The sequence below is a fragment of the Muscardinus avellanarius genome (genome assembly GCF_963383645.1).
Source record: "Muscardinus avellanarius genome assembly, chromosome: 11".
NCBI lineage: Eukaryota > Metazoa > Chordata > Mammalia > Rodentia > Gliridae > Muscardinus > Muscardinus avellanarius.
This window is the reverse complement of record NC_137797.1, coordinates 41215825-41234041: the sequence shown is the minus strand read 5'-3', so window position 1 is coordinate 41234041 and position 18217 is coordinate 41215825. Positions and strand designations below refer to the sequence as shown.

The following is an 18217-nucleotide window of genomic DNA, read 5'->3' as shown; positions in this document are numbered from 1 at the left end:
GTAAAGTTTGTCTTTAAAATATTCGGATGGTTATTTTTAAAATTTTAATTTTCCTAGTCAATATCAATTCATTTTCAGTATGGTCAGTTCCTTTTATTTCAAAAAACCATCCTATTTTATATTCTTGGTCATTTTGTAAGTTTCCCTTTTATTAATTAACATAAGGAATATGAATTATTTAACATAGAAAAAGTATGCACATAATAATTTTATAAAAAAATTTAAACAGTGAAGAAAATTAATAAATGTCTATTTCAGAATAGACTGAAGCATTCAGAATATCCCAGTGCTTTTCTAAAATACTGAAAAAATTTATATAGTGAGGTTGATGGTCCATGAAGGAAAGAAAGGGGAAACAGTATTTAAATTCAGGATTCTAAATATGGTTACAAAGAAAAGAGCATTCCGTGAAATAATAATTTAAAAAGTTATTAGTAAGCATATCAAATTAAAGTATGTCATAAAATAATCAAAGAAATAGCAAATGATGAAGTAATTAGATTATTAAACAAATTTTCCAGACTTTAAGTACACAAAATCACTAAAAATCAAAGGAAATTATGAAGAATATTCTTATATTATTAAAACATCACCATCACTTAACAATGAAAGAAAATTTTGTCTCCACTTATAGCCCAGTCCCATTTTACCTTTTTAAAATTCAAATAAATTATCTCCCTTTTCTCATCTCAAACTTCAAATCTCATGTTGAATTGAATTTATCTTTATTCTTCTGAATGTCTTTCTTCGTTTAGTTCAGAAAGAAGTGTGAAGTAGGATTAATACAGTGTGAGTTTCAGTCTTTAACCTCAATCCAGATTCTGCTTCAGCATTGGGTCCTTGATCAACAAAAATTCACCTCTTTTTCTTCTGCATTTCTTAAGGAAGTAGGGAGAATTCCCATTAAACTATAGGTTTGGGCCAAGCCTGGGAACAAAATTGAGAGCTCTAAGATGGATAGCTAAGAATAATAATTGCAATAGCAAAAATTATGGGGTGCTGACTATGTGCTGGTGTAATTCTAAGGACTTTTCACATTACTACTTCCAAGAACCCTGTTCTTTTCTAGCATAATGCCTGCATTCCTCGATTGTGACTAAGACTAGAGCAGAGACTTAGGATAATGAAAGAACCAGGAGGCAGAGGGCTGCTGAGGGGGCTTACAAAGAGAAGATATTCAGGTGAAATCATAATTTAAAGGAAAATGATAGGAAGCATATAAAGTTAAATTATTTTCAAAAACATCCAACTATATTATAATGTTAAAAGCATTTGACAAATTATTAAGTGTTGTAGAATATAAGTAAAAATATATTTGGAATTCCCTTTGTATAAGTAAATAGTATATCATTTTATTTTAAAAATGCATTAAGAAAACAATTAAAGATATAAGAAATATCACTAAGGGATATTAAGTGATATATATTATATATTATATAAAATATATATAATATATATATATAATATATGTTGTTGTTGTTGTTGTTGTTGTTGTTGTTGTTGTTGTTTTTGCAGTACTGGGGATGGACCTAGGGATATTCTACCTTCAAGCGACACCCCTAGCCCTATTTTTTATTCTTTATTTTGAAACAGGGTCTCACTGAGTTGCAAAGGGCCTCACTAAGTAGCTGAGGCTGTTCAAGAACCCAGATCCTCCTGTCTCGGCCTCCTGAATGCTGGGATTACAAGTGTGCACCACCATACCCTGCTCACTAAATGATATTTTTAACTTTCACTACTGGGACTACGAAACAGCTGAAGATATACATGTGCCTAGTATATAATATAGTCATCTTCAATCCAAATGAGTAGAATTTTCCTTAATATATATAACCTCAAACTATATTTCTGAGGTTTTCAATACCCTTGATTTTTAATGTTCTGCTTAATGATAATTCTTGAGAATTATTTTGCCCAAATAATGTCTGCATTTAATGAAAGGGGGGAAAATAGCAACATCAACCCTGCCCTAATGCTTCATTGTGTTGATGACCTTACCTAAATTATTCCAGGCTATTCCTCTGCACAGCTTCAAGGTAATTTGGAACTGGTGGCATTTTTTATGTTCTTATGGAATACAGTGACTTGTTATTCTAGCAACTTTGGGGATCCAGATTTAAATAGAATGAAAGGTTAGGAGTAGACCTATCTGTAGCTTTATGGGCAAGTTTTCATGTTGACCACTAGCTCCAAAAGTTCCTCCAGTGCTAATTTCTTAGCTTTCTTGAAAGCAATAATTTAATCTTTCCTGTCCACCCTTGTTGCTAAAATTTGCAAACACCACTCATCTTGCCTGCAAAACAATGTCACTACAAATGTCATTTTGATATTTTGATATTCGAGAGCAGTGATTCACTGTGGGCATTCAGCTCACCTGAAGGGCATGTTAATTGCTTATGCACCACACCCGGGTTACAATTCAGGAAGTCTGGGATGTGGCTGTAGAGTTTGCTTTTCTATGACTTCCCCAGTGAAATTGATGCTGCCGGTCTAGAGACCACATTCTGAGAGCCGCTGTTGTACAAAGTTGTTTTGTAAACATGGTGCTATTCTAGGAAGAGGAATCAATAGTGCTAGTATTAGAATATTTACATTCTTATCTGGCATACTAATATAGGAAGTTACTTATTTTTATATTTTGTATATTTTCAACTTAAGCCAGTTTGAAACGAGTCAGGTAACAACTCAGTTGACCATCAAATGAGATAATTATACAGTGAAATTTAGTATACTATGAACACCCATGAATCATTCTCAATACTCATTAAACAAATGCTTAGGTTTACAATACTTGCCTCTCATGGTACCACCTTGCTGTTGGGAAATCTAACTGTAAAATGCAATTGAATCTCATAAAATGGTAGGAAATAAATGCTGGCAGTGGTATATATTGGCCAGTGAAATAATTGGGCTCTAGGGGAACTGCCAACATTAGGAAATGACAGCCAATTATCACAGTACTGTAACCACTGGACAGAAGGGCTATTTTCTAAGATACTTTTAGAGTACGGAGTATGGAGTATGGAGGTATGGTGAATCTAATTGCCGAGATTCATCAGAGCTCTTGATTCCCTGAACTTTTTTAAGGTCCAAAGGAATCCACCCAGTCAATTAGATTTCCTTCAACCTATAGAAACATTTAAAACTCAAAGTAAATCTTCCAGGTGTGCTGTGTCAATGTCAACTTACTATACTGAAAGTTGTCAATGTTTGTATAGCTGAGAAACAACGTAACTCTTCATATAGTGATGAGAGTTGTTTGGAATCTGGTAGTTCAATATATCATATACTGAAACTATAATACCCTGAATGGTAGGCATTTTAAGTAAACTTTAAACTGAACTAAAATTGAAGTTGATGTACTGACAATTTAAATAACCTGTGTAAAAAGCTCAAGATTTCTGCCCTGTGAATTGCTGTCAAGTCTTGTATTTATTTTATACTTTTTTTTTTCTTTTAGGAAAAGCACCTAGGAATGGTACACTAAGAACCATAGAATATTTTCTTAGTGTTTTTATGCCATTAAATTAGATTTACAGGGACCTGAAGAAGGCAAATTTGCTAACAAATCTTTGAATGTGCTTATTCTGAAGGTATAGTATTAGACACACTGAAACTCATTGGTTCTTAATCAAAGTGGCCCAGACTTGGAGGCATCCAAGCTTTTATATGGACAAGGCAGAATGATGGTCTATCCAGACTCACCTTTCAGCTAACACACTTAGCACTGAGACACAGATGGATGGGAAAGATGACCCTGACCCACATAAGACCCACATTCCTGTGCAAGGATAGAAGCATGATAATCAGGAAATGATGGTTGTTAGTTACAGAAAATGCATTATTGTGAAAACCAGGGGAAAAGTGCTTATGAGAGGAAGTGATTGGATTATGGGGAATTGAGAATAAGAATAGATCATTCCTACTGAGTAAATTGCTGTGATTTATAAGAGAAAGGGTATAGTGATATCTTGGCCCATTACTGACTAGATTCATTTCACAAACAATCCTAAATCAGAATGTGACAGTTTATGGGGAGACAAACAAAGTCACTTAAAGATACTTGTAGGTTGCCGAGTTTTTAAACTGGAATATTTTCAATTCCCTATGTCCTTACCATCATCAGCTCCCTTTATTTTGGTAGCTGACATTCAAAATTATGATTTTGTGTTCTTGTGTCATGTGACTTTCACTATAGATTATTATATGCTATGGTGAAAAGGAAAAAATAATAGTGGTTATATTTTATTTTGTAATGACAGAGTATTTTATGAATCTTCCTGTTAAATTACCTTTAAATTAATCAGATAATCATCTTCAATTGTTTCAGATGTAACATATATTATTATAAATTATATATATTCACATGTATTGTTATATATGCTAACTTTTATTTTTTTTAGTTTGCATTTAGGAGTTCTAATTCTTCAAGAATGCAGGCTGATGAAATACATTTTAAGAATTTTTTTTTTTACAAAAGTGTTCTACAAAGGGAATACTTGTGTAACAAAACAGGCATTTTCATCAATAGGTTTTTTGAAAATGCAAACATAGTTTAGAGTAGTATTTCAACAAAAAAAAGGAAGAAAAAAAGGACAGAAGGAAAAAAAACTCTAGGAAAAGTTCAAGAAATGACATTTAAGCACAGCTCAGCAAGGAGCAAAATACCTGGCCATTTTGGGGGAGGTAATGATTTTTCCCTGTATGGAACGTAAAATATTTAGTACCATAGGTGGTTAGCGGTGTCATGAATGATCTTTGAATGTCATTCTTCTCTCAGCTCTGCTTGGGGTAGCAGACACTCCCTGATGAGAGCTTTGATTGCTGATATTAAAGGAATGATTGCAGGGTTGACATTTTGCTTTGAGGACAAGAGGCTGAAGCAAACGTTTCTCAGGTGGTGTACAGACATACTTGCAAGCCAAGTTTTTCCTTGGAAAATGGTTTGGATCTGCCCTCACTTGAAACTTCAAGAAGTCACATGATGGAGCAAAGAATATGTGGGCCAGTTTCCCTGAAAATACTGCCAAACACAAGCTATCATCAATATAGTCACAGAAAAGTCTCATCGGTTTTCTTGGTCAAAAAAATTCTCATCATGTTGTTTATGATCTCTGGCAATAGTAAGGTGACAATCTGCTTGCCTGCTAAAAGAAGTTAGACTTTAAAGTGTAATCCCAACATCATTGAGTTTATACACCTCATAGGGATACATGAATCAACTAAATTTCAGAAATGATCATTTTTCTTTTGTTTTAGTTAATTTGGGTGTGAGTTAGTTATCAAGAACCATAATCTAGTATGACCTCATCTACTTTATGACAATAAGCTATGGCATTTGCCTTTCTTACCATGATAGCCATTCTTACAGAGACTTTAGCAACAGTTTTAAAGGCCTTATACAATCTGTTCCTTGTCTCCTCCCTCGTTCTTTATATAAACTGATTCCTTTATAGTTACATTTGGGTACTATTATTAAGATATATTTTATGAGCTGAGTTGAGCACCACACAGGATAATATCTTCCTGGGAAATGTATTCCAAATATTAGTCATTCACTTATGAAGATTGTCACTACTATTAGCCCCTTATCACCTGTTTTGTGCTACTATAACAAAATACCTGTGTAACTTACAAAGAATAGGCATTTCTTTACTTATATTTATGAAATCTAGGAGGCCTAAGGTCAAGGCACTGGCAGGTATGATTGTCTAGTGAGGGTTGCAACCCCAGGAGGAAAGAAATTCTCTATGCCCATGTGGTAGAAAGCTGAAGGGCAAGGTAGCTGAATACCTTGTGAAGCCTCTTTTACAATGATCTTGATCCCCTTCATGACAGAGGAACTTTTATGACCTGATCACCTCTCAGCCCTACCTCTTAATACCATCGTATTGGCCAGGAGGTTTCAATACCTGAATTTTGGAAAGGACACATTAAAAACATAGCAACCTCTTAAATGCCTATCTGATACTGAACTAAATCCTTCTGGCTCTGTACAAAACATGAGATTCACTTGAAACAGATATACTAGCAGTTTTCATATCTCCATTTGTAAGAATTACCTGAAAATTTTAAAAAATCATTTTCATCACAATGCTGTCATCCTACTTCTAAGCTTTTTCCAATTGCCGGTTAGATTTCAAAGTCCTCTTGAGTCTTTCAGATTCAATGAATACTAATTCAAATTTATTGTCTCCTATAATCTTACCTCACAAAAAGCAATATTTGTTCCCAGATTAGCTTTGACTACTTCCTCTGTCTTAATCTGTACCCACATCTAGTCAGCCCATGAGTTCCTTAACAAGTGACAATAAGTTTCATCTCTTCCTTTTTATACCTATGATTACCATATACCTAATGTAGGTCTTTTGTCTCATCTGACGTCTTGTAAATAACCCATCTGGACTCATTGTGCTTCAGTGCACTTACTATTTTTCAAAGATACCTGAGGGTTTTTTTCAATCACTTCAAAATACTTTTATATCACTAGAAAAATACTATCATATTACTTAAAGAATGAATTCTGAATTCTTTCACATAACCATCAAGTGATCCTTAACTTAGTTTCCAAGTTACTATTTGAGTATATTCCTACTATATCCCTCCATGAACAGTGTTTTCTGTATTATGCTCTATTTGTGGAATTTAGGGATGCTGAGTCTTTTTTTGTGCTATGGATTTTTTTTGGAGTCTGGTGAAGTTTATGGACTTCTTCCCAGAGTAGTATTTTTTTAATGTGTAAAATAATAACTAGATGTCTACCAAAGAAAGCAATTCTATAATAATACAATTCTTTCTGTCTGTGGATCCTGTTGTTTATGTCTTTGTGGCTTTGCTATAATAACCATAACACAGAAGTGCTGGTTCGCCTCACTCTTCTGACTTTTGAAATCTTAATTTTGCAAAGCCTGGTAGAATTCTCATCTTCTTTGTGCCACTCTACCTGGCACATATTTCATCTCTATTCATCTTTTGTCCTTTGCTCATTTATAGTGAATAACTTTTATTTCTATTTAGTCCTTATTTTTACTCTGCCCAGTATTATATTTTATTAACATAATAATATTCCCAACAGTAACCACTTCCACAAATTCTGTCTTCATGGTTTTTCTTTTAACACTATGAAATATGCATTTAATGGGGAAACTGGGGTCCAGACATTTGTTGTTTTAGCAAGAGTATACAATTTGTTGCTCTCCCTAGATTATAAAGTATTTAAGGAAGGGGATATTTTCATTTTCCTTTTATATCTTAGAGTCTACATGATAGCACTGGCCCATTAATGTTTTCTCATATGAATTTAAAAATTAGAAATGTTAGGAAATACTTATCTACCGATATTTAATATCATTAGAATTGACTGCAAGCCCAGGGAGAATAGAGGTGGGTCCAATGGTGTTCCTTGGTGAATGTTTATGTCAAAATAACTGTTACCCAATCCTTCCCAGAATACCTTTAACTCTATTTTTTTCAGTTTCATAAATTGAAAACTCACACATAAAGGCTTTCAACAGTAAATGTCTTAAAATATTATCTCTTGTCTTATACTCTTGAAAAGTGATAAATAATAAAAGTATGACAAATTAAAGAATTTTCTTGGAATTATGATGAACTCAGGATATATCTGAGACTCAAATTTATAATAATAGTTTATAGCAATTGGAATTGCACTTTCCTATTCTTATTTCCTATTCTATACCTCAGTGAAAACAATAGAACCAACCCAGTTTATACTGGTAACTATAATTTCTTATTGCCAGTTACTATTTTCAACTGTGCTCCTTTGCCTCTTATTTAGTAGCCAAATATATTTTTACAAGAGTTTTCTTAAAACAGCATTGCTGGATTATATAGTTTGTATAAAAGTATTATATATCCAAAAACATTTATTTTAGCAATGATAATGCTTAATTCTCAAAAACATTTTGTTTAAGTTATGTGTTTATGATTAAATAATGTATCATGTGGAAGTTTATTATGTATGGTAACTAAATCTAAAGAATTAGATTGCTTTGCTAATGCCTTTAACAGGCTATGAACTGTAAATTAATGTAAAATTAATTCATTATGACTATCAATTTTTCATGGTCTTTTCTAGTATTGTACTCTAGCAAGTACTAACTAATGTAGCAGGATAATTGATTTTCTTTTGTCATAGCTCCAGATGGTCCTCCTGAAAACGTCCATGTTGTAGCAACATCACCTTTCAGCATCAACATCAGCTGGAGTGAACCTGCTGTCATTACTGGACCAACATTCTACCTGATTGACGTCAAATCGGTAAGGCATGTCTTACCATCTCTAAAAGATAGTATAAAACATGGTATAAGATGCAGGTTTTGGAATCAGACTGGTTGAATTTGAGAATCTGAGTTCTGACCTTGTTAGATTTAGGCAACTTACTTAACCTCTCTGTTTCAGTATCTATACCTGTAAAATAATGAACAATAATAGTATAGAGATTCTCTGAGGACTAAATCAGTTAATATACATAAAGAACTTAGAACATTTCCTGACATATAGGAAGTGCTCAATAAGTATAAAGTTTTAGTAATATAGTTTTTACAATTATTATACTCAGGGTATAGTCGATGTATATAAACAAGGGGCTAAATAGATAATGATACACAGGCTTAAAAATATAGTAGAAAGAAAGTGATAATACAGAATGAAAAGAGAGAAGGCATTAGGGGAAATAGCTCCTAGATAATATTACTCTTAATCTTGAAAAAGAATTGAAGCAGAATATGAAAAAAAAATTGAGAACAGAACTGTAAGGAATAGTCTCATCCATGGAAACGCAAGTTGTATGCAGTCATCATAGGACATAACATTCATGGAAAAGAATGCCGAGAGACAAAGCTAGACAAGAGGTTAACTGTGTAACGTGTTACAGAAGTGGGTTTTATGTTAAGGGTAGAATGGTTCTGATTTTGAAGAATTAAAGCAGTGAAGTAATATAGATTTCTGCTGTCAAGGATTGGTAGGTTTGTGCTGGAGAGTTGAGAACAGTTTTGAGGTGCAAATTCAGGCAGAGACAGAAAACTGTAGAAATAAGTTTGCAAGAAAAGATAAGAGCACAGGGAATTTAACAGTTGAACAGAATAAACATAAATTTATAAGATTCAGTAAAAATCAACCAATTCGGTTCGTGAGCGAAAGTTTGAATCAAGGATGTTTGTAAGGACTTCCGGGAAGATGGTGACCGAGAAAAGCGGGGCTTAAGAGCCCCGCTAACAACCAATCTCCATTACCACAAAATCAGCACCTTTCATAGCCAGAAAACACCATCACCAGAGAAACAAAAAAAATCACCAGGCTCCAGAGAGAAAGCGGACTGAGAACAGAGCTCAGAGCCACAGAGGAGATAACCAGCCTCACGCCCGAGGACGCGGCAGCAGCTCCATACTGCCAGTGGCAGCGGCAAATTCACCAGGCGGCTACAGCAAGCCGAGGTGAGCCGCTGCGGAACAGCCAGGCAGGATTTCTAGCCGCAGGTAAAATCTAAAGCTCCCAGTGGCTGAGCTCAGCACACGCTGCACAGATTCAGAGTGGAAATCAAAACCAAGAAGAAATACTCCAGCCTCATGGCCAAGGGCGTGGCAGCGGCGCCATATTGCCACCGGCAGTGGCAGCAGCAGAGAATTCACCGAATCCAGTACAGCTACATCTGCGTACTCAAGAACAGTGAGTGAAATTGCGGGCCACAGAGGAGAAATCCCAGTACTGTACTCCCTGGGACTTGACCCAGTGGGGGAGGGGCGGTGGCAGAGATATAACACCATAGGAGAACGTGCAACCTGGCACCCCCACAGTCTAAAGCAGCCTCTATCGACTCTCTGGGTCGGAGACTCTGTGATACAACCCAGTAAAGGAGTAGTGGGGTCTGAGATACTACTGACTCAAGATCCAGAACACCTTAAGTGAAGTCATAGTGACCCAAGGGAAGAACCCAGAGAAGGCACAAACTTCCGAAATCATGGGAAAGAGGAATAATACTGGAGCAATGAATGCCCACAACCCCACAACATCAGAACCCGATAAAACAGAAAATCAGAGATTTCTAGAAGATCAAATCAGGAAAATAACTGTAGAAATAATAGAGGTGCTTCGAAAAGAATTCAGAGAGAGCCAAAAAGAGATAAAGGATGCAATTAATGAAGTAAAGACCTCAATTCAAGCACAAACAACCGATTAGACCACATGGAGAACAGAATCTCGCCCTTAGAAGATGATCATTCCAAAAATGAACGCATAGTTTATAATCTAGGAAAAAATATCCGACAGCAAGTATCTGATATTGAAGAAATATGGGGCCATTTTAAGAGAGCTAACCTAAGAATAATTGGAATAGAGGAGGGAAAAGAAAGCGAAACCAAAGGGATCAACAATCTCTTTAAGGAAGTAATAGCAGAAAATTTTCCAAACATAGAGCAAGAGATTGATACACAGGTCCAGGAAACTTATAGAACTCCCTTTAGACAGGATCGGAGAAGAGGATCCCCACGCCACATAATTGTCAAAATGACCAATGTGGAAGCCAAGCAGAGAATCTTAAAGGCAACAAAAACAAAGGGCCAAGTGACATTCAGAGGCAAGCCAATTAGAATCACTCCAGACTTCACAAACCAAGTCATGAGAGCCAGAAGGGCTTGGAGTAACATATTCCAAACTCTGAAAGAAAACAACTTCCAGCCAAAAATTTCCTACCCAGCAAAACTTTCTATCAAATTAGATGGAGAAATAAGAAGCTTCCATGACAAACAGAAACTGAAGGAATTTATGTCTTCAAAACCAGTGCTAGAGAAAATACTCAAAGAGATTAACTACAAAGAAGAAATATGTAACACACACCAGAACCAGAGAAACAAGAGTTTCCATCCAACAGTCAACTAAGATTGGTTATCTGTGGAGATTCATTACTTATGTTAGTCTTTTACCTATCTCTAAATGGTATTGTTTGCCTTTATTGTTGTTAATTTTTAGGATTTCTAGTTGGAATATTAATATACCTTCAGATATAGCATTTGGAAATATTTTATCCCATTGTATTAGTAACTGTTAACTCTGTTTACATTGTCTTTGGATATACAATATTTTTTTTTTTAGGGAGTTTGTATACTCTTCTGTTGCCTGTGCCATTGAAATCATATCCAAGAAATCACTGCCAATTTCAGTGTTGTGAGGTTTTATGACCCAGATTTTCTCCTAAAAGTTTATAGTCTTAAGATTTATATTTAGGTCTTTTATCTATTTTGAGTTAATATTTGTATATGGGATTAGGTAAGGGTCCAACTTTATTCTTTTCCATGTAATTATTATGTTTCAACAATATTTAGCTAAAATATTATTATTTCTACCACCAAATGTTCATGGAAACCTTGTCAAAAATAACTTGACAATATAGGGAAGAATTTAGGTCTAGGCTTGTATTTAACTCCAATGGTTTATATATCTGCCTTTAGAATAGTACTACACTGTTTCAATTATTGTAGCTTTATATGGTTTGAAATCAGAAAATATATATCTTCTAGCTTTGTTCTTTTTCAAGATCGTTTTGGGTATCTAGAGTCCATATTCCATATTAGGATAGAGTTTTTTTCTGAAAAATAAATATATAAATATATGATAGTTTCACCTAAAAAAAAATAGAAAAATATATTCTCTGGTAAGAAAGAAAGTAAAAAGAAATATTGAAATGTTATCTTTAAGTCATCAAAAGCTTGGTATCAGACAAATGAAACTGTTATGTGAGCTTATCATTTTTAATTTTGAATAAATTGCTATAATACTAGATGTCAACCACTAAGCCAAGCATGGGAGGGAGGGATGGGAAGAGAATGGGGTGGGGATCGGGTGGGGGCTGACTGGGAGATGTGTGCATGTATGTCTACAAAAGTTTGTATCCCACTATGATGTATGAATACAGTGCACCAATTAAAAAAAAGGATGTTTGTAAGATAATGTAGCTTAAAAAAAATATGAGAAGGAACAATCTCTAAAGAAAAAGGAGTTCAGTAATAGACACTGAGTTTGGGATGCCTAGAAGTCCTCCATGTGCAGGGCTACTTGTGGCTCTGGAACTTGAAAAAATATTCTAGATTTGTAGATTCAGAAAGTGCTGGTATTTAGAAGGTAGGTCACATGTTAGGAATAGGTGAGATTAACTATGCAACGTGAAAACTAAGAGGAGGATCTGAGGATAGCATCCAGGGGTGCAGAAACATTTAAATGAAGAAGCCACTAAAAGTCCCAGTGTCAAGTAGAGAGTCATATGGAAGGAAATCCTTCTTTCTTTTTCTCTTTGCCTCTGTCGCTTGCCAATTTTTTTTTATAATTTTGTGTCTTCATATAGTTCTTCAATGGAAATACTTTTGTCTGAAAAAACCCATTATCATTAAAAGCAAAATTCTAAAAAGTAATGATTAACCAAAGCACCAAGTTAATATCAAATAAAACCTGGCTTTATGATTTACAAAAAAAGTTACTGCTAAAAAATTTTAAAGTAAATTTAAGGGATCATTGATTTATCCATTCTATTATTCTGTCCTCTGTTCTCTTTAAGAGTAAACTTGTGAAGATTTTAATACATAATTAGCCCCAAATAATTAACATTAACACACACAGAATATGCATTAAAAGCAAATTTTAAGATGAAAATGTTATGCTCCATCAAATTAAGACACTGTATTAAGAAAAATAATTCTCCCCTGAACTTTGGTGGTGTTTAAAGGAAGGAAAAATAAAATGTTTTTAAAAAGTGATTTTATAATCTCATTCTTGTAACCCTCTTACTGAGCTTAAAAATGAGCAAGGGAAGAAAAGAGACTGATATTTTAATTGTTTACTTTATGCAAGTTATGTGCTAACCTTCATATGCATATTATATCTTGTCCAACAATGTATTAATGTAAATAATCCTTTCATTTTGCATTAAAGATAACAGACTGAGAGAAAACAAATGACTTCTCATAGAGATAAAACTTGGATAAAACCAGTGGACCAGTGTTATGACAAAAAGGCAGTCATCAGATAACAAATAAAACTTGTTTGTTCAAACTAACCTCTCTAAAACTTCTTTGGATCAAAGATGCAAGAATTCAAATAGAAGCTGAGTGTGGTGGCACAGGTTTGTAATCCCAGTACTTGGGAGACTGAGACAGGATGATCATGGTTCTCAGCTACTTAGTAAGGCTTTCTGCAACTTAGTGAGAACTTGTTTCAAAATAAAGAATAAATATTAGGGCTGAGAGTTTAGCATGGAGGTAAAATGCCCCTGGGTTCCATCCCAGTACCATGCAAAAAAACAAACAAAAAAAAAAAAACAAAAAAAAACGGAATTCAAATAGAGTCTAGGAGTTTACAGTTTCCTTGGAATGTTTGGGACTAAGCAGACACATTTAATTCCTTCTTTCTTTCCTTTATTAAACACATATTTTAAAATATACCCATTGTACATGATTAATACTGTGCTAGGCACTGATTATATAGAAGTGAGCACATTTGATATGCTCATTGTTCTTACTGAGTTTCTCTGCACTTTATATCAGAAATATGTATTCATCCACCTTTAAAAATCATTGGCTCCCAAACCAAGGGAAACTATATACCATTGCATTTAGGATTATGCTACAGCCTGGCCTCTGCCAAACAGTAGCCACAAGGACATAACATTCTTCTGTTAAAAGACTTAAACTGCCAGGCAGGGCGTGGTGGCGCAGGCTTTTAATCCCCGGGTTTGGGAGGCAGAGACAGGAGGATCGCACAGGTTTGAAGCCAGCCACGCTGGCTTAAGAGACCCTGTTTCCAAATGAAAATATTAAAATAGGTCTGGGAGTGTAGCCCAGAGGTAGAAGGGTTTCCAGGAACCCCAGTAACACACACACACAAAAAAAGACTTTAGCAAAAATTGACAATCTTAAATAAGGATATATGGGCAAAGATATCACCCTAGATGATTCTACTGAAAATTAATGCATTTTATGGTCTTTTTTTCATTGTTTCCTTTGTTCTTTCACTTAACAACTAGTTATTGACTAGCTTCTATTCTCTAGTACAGAAATTAATAACAGAATTCTGCTTTCAAGTAGATAGAAATTTAGTGGGAGAATTGGGAATCTAAATTACAGACAGTGAGATAAGAAAATTGGAAGAAGATAAGTTAAAGTAGTAAAAGTTTCTGTTATGGGGGGGTCGTAGGAGATAGAAAAAACTCAAAGAATAGGTGGAATTTGTTCGAGGATTTGATGCTTGGATAGGTTTGCACCAGATGGAAAAGGGTAGAGGTGGCATAAGAAGAAAAGAAAAAATGGGGTTCGAGCAAGATAAGAAAATTCACATTCTAAGTGCTGGTGTTGTATATAATGTTACAGTTCAAATATGATGAGAGGAATCTCCTATTAGTAATAGATGATCAGCCGGGAATGGTGTTGCACACTTGATATCCCAGCATTTGGGAGGCTGAGACAGGAGGATCACAGTTCACAGAGAGCCTCTGCTACTTAGTGAGTCCCTTTGCAACTCAGTGAGACCCTGTTTCAAAAATAAAGAATAAAGCTGGGCGTGGTGGCACAGGCTTGTAATCCTTGCGGTTGTGAGGTGGAGACAGGAGGATCACGCAGGTTCGAAGCCAGCCTCACTGGCTTAAGAGACCCTGTTTTCAAATAAAAAATATAAAATAGGTCTGGGAGTGTGCCTGGAGGTAGAAGGTTCCATCCCCAGTACCACCAAAAAAAGAAAAAAAAAGAAAAGAAAGAAAGAAAGAAAGAAAGAAAGAAAGAAAGAAAGAAAGAAAGAAGAAAGATTAAAAAAATAGGGTTGGGCTGGGGGTGTAGCTCAGAGGTAGAATGCCTTTGGGTTCCATCCCCAGTACCATACACACAAAAAAGTAATAGATGATCAAACATAGTATGAGCAAACAAACTTGGAATGATCAAAAGAAAATGAGGGGTCAAATGTTCTAATGTTCCAGTCCTGAGTAGGCAGGGAGGTAAGTGTGAACAACCAAGATAGAGAATGTTTCCTAAAGAAAATACGAGGAACTTTTGTACATGGCATGTTTAAGGACCCAGAATTCTTTTCGATTTTTAAGCTATTTTTAAAGATATAGAGCACATGCCTCTCATGCTATATTTTAAGTATTTGGTATTTGTTATCTCTTATCTCAAAGGAAATCATTGTAATAGTTTAATTTATAAATAATATAATGTTTTGTAGTACTGGGGATGGAACCCAAGGGCATTCTATCTCCAAGCTGCACTGCCAGTCCCATTTTTCACTTTTTATCCTGAAACAGGGTACCACTGAGTCACAAAGGGCTTCACCAAGTAGCTGAGGCTGTCCCTGAAGTGCAGTCCTACTGTCTCAGCCGCCCAAATGCTGGGACCACAAGCATGCACCACCACACCCAGCTTATAAATAATATAATTAATAAGATCAGACCTACTGATCTTATTGCAGTAAAGAAATTTCTGGACTCTTTAAAGACCTGGACCCAAATCCCATCTTTGTTACTAGGTACCTATGTGATCTTGTGGAAATCATCTCAGCCCTACATATTCAGAATTTAAATAGTTATTAGCCCGGTGAGCAACTGAAGCCAGCAGACAGATTGAAGCCAGTTGAGTGGTGCTGTGACCGATGGGAACCCATACCTCCTTGCAGGGTTCAACTGTTACTCATTCCTAGACTACATTTATGCAGCATGAGTAAAAACCTACTCTTTAAGAAAAACTCAAAAAAGCCATATTTTATCTGATACTTTAACAACTAATTAAACATAGATTTTTCACCAGTTCACCAGTGAATACATGTGCCTGATGGATAGAATTCTTATATGGATTAGTTTTTCAGCCACTTTAGAAAAGTGGGACATCTCCCTCCACTACACCTGTTTGACTATTTGCAATGCTGGTATTATTTGTCAGCTTTTTGCTGTGTTTCAGTGTAATGTTTTTAGGTTAAAAAATCAGAAAAGATGAAGGAGTCACTTTCATTGACATTATATACATTATGAGAATACCAATGCCAATAGCAATATCCTGTGTGGGAAAAATGGGGAGTGGCAAGGGAGCTCATGGAAAGCCCACCAAGTACTATGTAGATGACTATGAACTACATTAGGATGTGAATAAAATGTACCAATAAAAGTACCAGTATGCCGGGCGTGGTGGCGCACGCTTGTAATCCCTGCGCTTGGGAGGCGGAGACAGGAGGATCGCGCTGGTTCGAAACCAGCCATGCTGGCTTAAGAGACCCTGTTTCCAAATAAAAATATATAAAAATAGGTCTGGGAGTGTAACCTGGAGGTAGAAGGGTTTCTAGGAACCCCAGTACGACCAAAAAAAAAAAAAAAGTACCAATATAATGTATCAATAAGAGAATTAAAATTATATACTAATAAAAATATTTAAATAAAAATAAATTAATTAATACATTTTAAAACAACAATGAAACTTTCAAAATTTTAAAAAAGAACGAGTTAAAAATAAAGTTAATAGTGCTGATTATGTATAAATCCTGGCTTGAAGGGTTTCAGTTCAAGTACTTGAGACAATATACCTCATAAGCTTTTGAATTTTCTCATGGTTCTTTTAGGAAAACTGTTAGAAACTTTAGCTATTTTTAATGTCTATAGGCAATGGGACAGAACCTCCACATTTTAACAAATCACATAGATATTCATTGGTGCACATTTAATAATTATGACATCCATAATTAATTTTTATCCAGGGCCATGCATGGTGCTAGATCAGAATGTTCCAAGTTACGATCATAAACAGAAATTATGAAATGGGATAAAATTTAAAGGGCAGAATATATCCAAGTAGACTTCAGAAAGAAGTTATATTCTGACAATTGCTTATTAAGTATACACATATATATTAAACATATACCTATGTACAATTTGAATTATATTACAAAACATGTTCCCTTTTGTGGCTTTTTAAAAAAAATCTAAATGTCTGTGCCAACTACTTCAAATCTTTTTTTTTCTCCTAAATTTCCCATAAATACTCTAAGTGTTATCATCTCGATTTTACATACACGGAAAAGATGCATAGAGCATAAGTGTTCATCAAGTGACTAAATGGACAGTTTGAGATTCTACCCCTTGGTGATTGAGTACCCAAACCTATAAGCTTCCTTGCATGAACTATTGAGGTAGAAGGCAATTTCATTGACTGCAAGAGTGAGTTTTGTTTATTCATTTGATGGGTTGATTGATCATAGTTTGTTGTTTTTTTAACTTTTTATTATTAAAATACTTCTTAACTAATAAATTGCTATAGTCACACTTTAGATTTCCTAGGTCAAGCTAACTGTTAAATAAATTGATGAATAAATAAGTAAGTATCAGCCACATGAATTTTGTGATTTTATGCTATTATGTTTTGGTGATTTGGAACATAAGTACTGCTTCCTTATTTGTTAACTTTTTTTTTCCCTATAGGTAGATAAGGATGAATTTAACATTTCCTTCCTCAAGTCAAATGAAGAAAATAAAACCATAGAAATTACAGACTTAAAAATATTCACAAGATATTCCGTGGTGATCACTGCATTTACTGGTAACCTCAGTGCGGCGTATGTAGAAGGGAAGTCAAGCGCAGAAGTCATTGTCACCACCTTAGAGTCAGGTAAGGAACATTTTTTCATCATTGTTAAAAATTGATGGAGGTGGCTGCTTGTCTTTTTTATGGTTCACATTCCACTCTGCAAAGGATTTGTGTTAAGAGAAGTTTTTAAAGCATATGCATAAAAACAATTCAACAATACTGCTATCAAGAAAACTATAGCTTTCTATTAAACTTTTTGAGACAAAGTGAATTCTATAGAATAGTCAATCGTTCTAAATAGAGAAATATATGGCAGGTACCCACTTGTCTTTTCTCTACTTATTAAATCTGCTATGTGTTTCAGAAACTGAGTTACCTTACTGAAGAGGTACTTTCTTTTTCCCCAAATGATTATAGCCAATAAGGCTCACACCTAAAATTCCATTTTAATTATTTCTGTCCTATGCTTTGAATAAAAAAAGTAATAATACTCAAATGCTAAATAATCTGGGTTTCAAAATGAGAATCCAGATCACATTTGCCATGGTTGTTTTCTTCACTTAATCAAGGGACATGCTCTGTTATGTAACTATCTGATAAATGTCAGAATCCATACAGATTTTCTAAAGGTTCTAAGAACAGGGTCTGAATAAATAGGA

The 18217-nt window shown here is 34.8% G+C and overlaps 1 protein-coding gene across 2 annotated transcripts in view; it reads left to right on the top strand.

The window, feature by feature from the left end:
- The window catches only part of PTPRQ (protein tyrosine phosphatase receptor type Q), a gene marked incomplete at both ends in the record, with an annotated part of 256731 nt that overhangs the window by 168763 nt on the left and 69751 nt on the right, over nt 1–18217 (top strand). For both annotated transcript variants that reach the window (XM_080706359.1, XM_080706358.1), the window contains 2 exons: nt 8159–8280; nt 17453–17639. In XM_080706359.1, coding sequence (XP_080562485.1) covers nt 8159–8280; nt 17453–17639 — 309 coding nt within the window. The remainder of the gene's footprint in view (nt 1–8158; nt 8281–17452; nt 17640–18217) is intronic.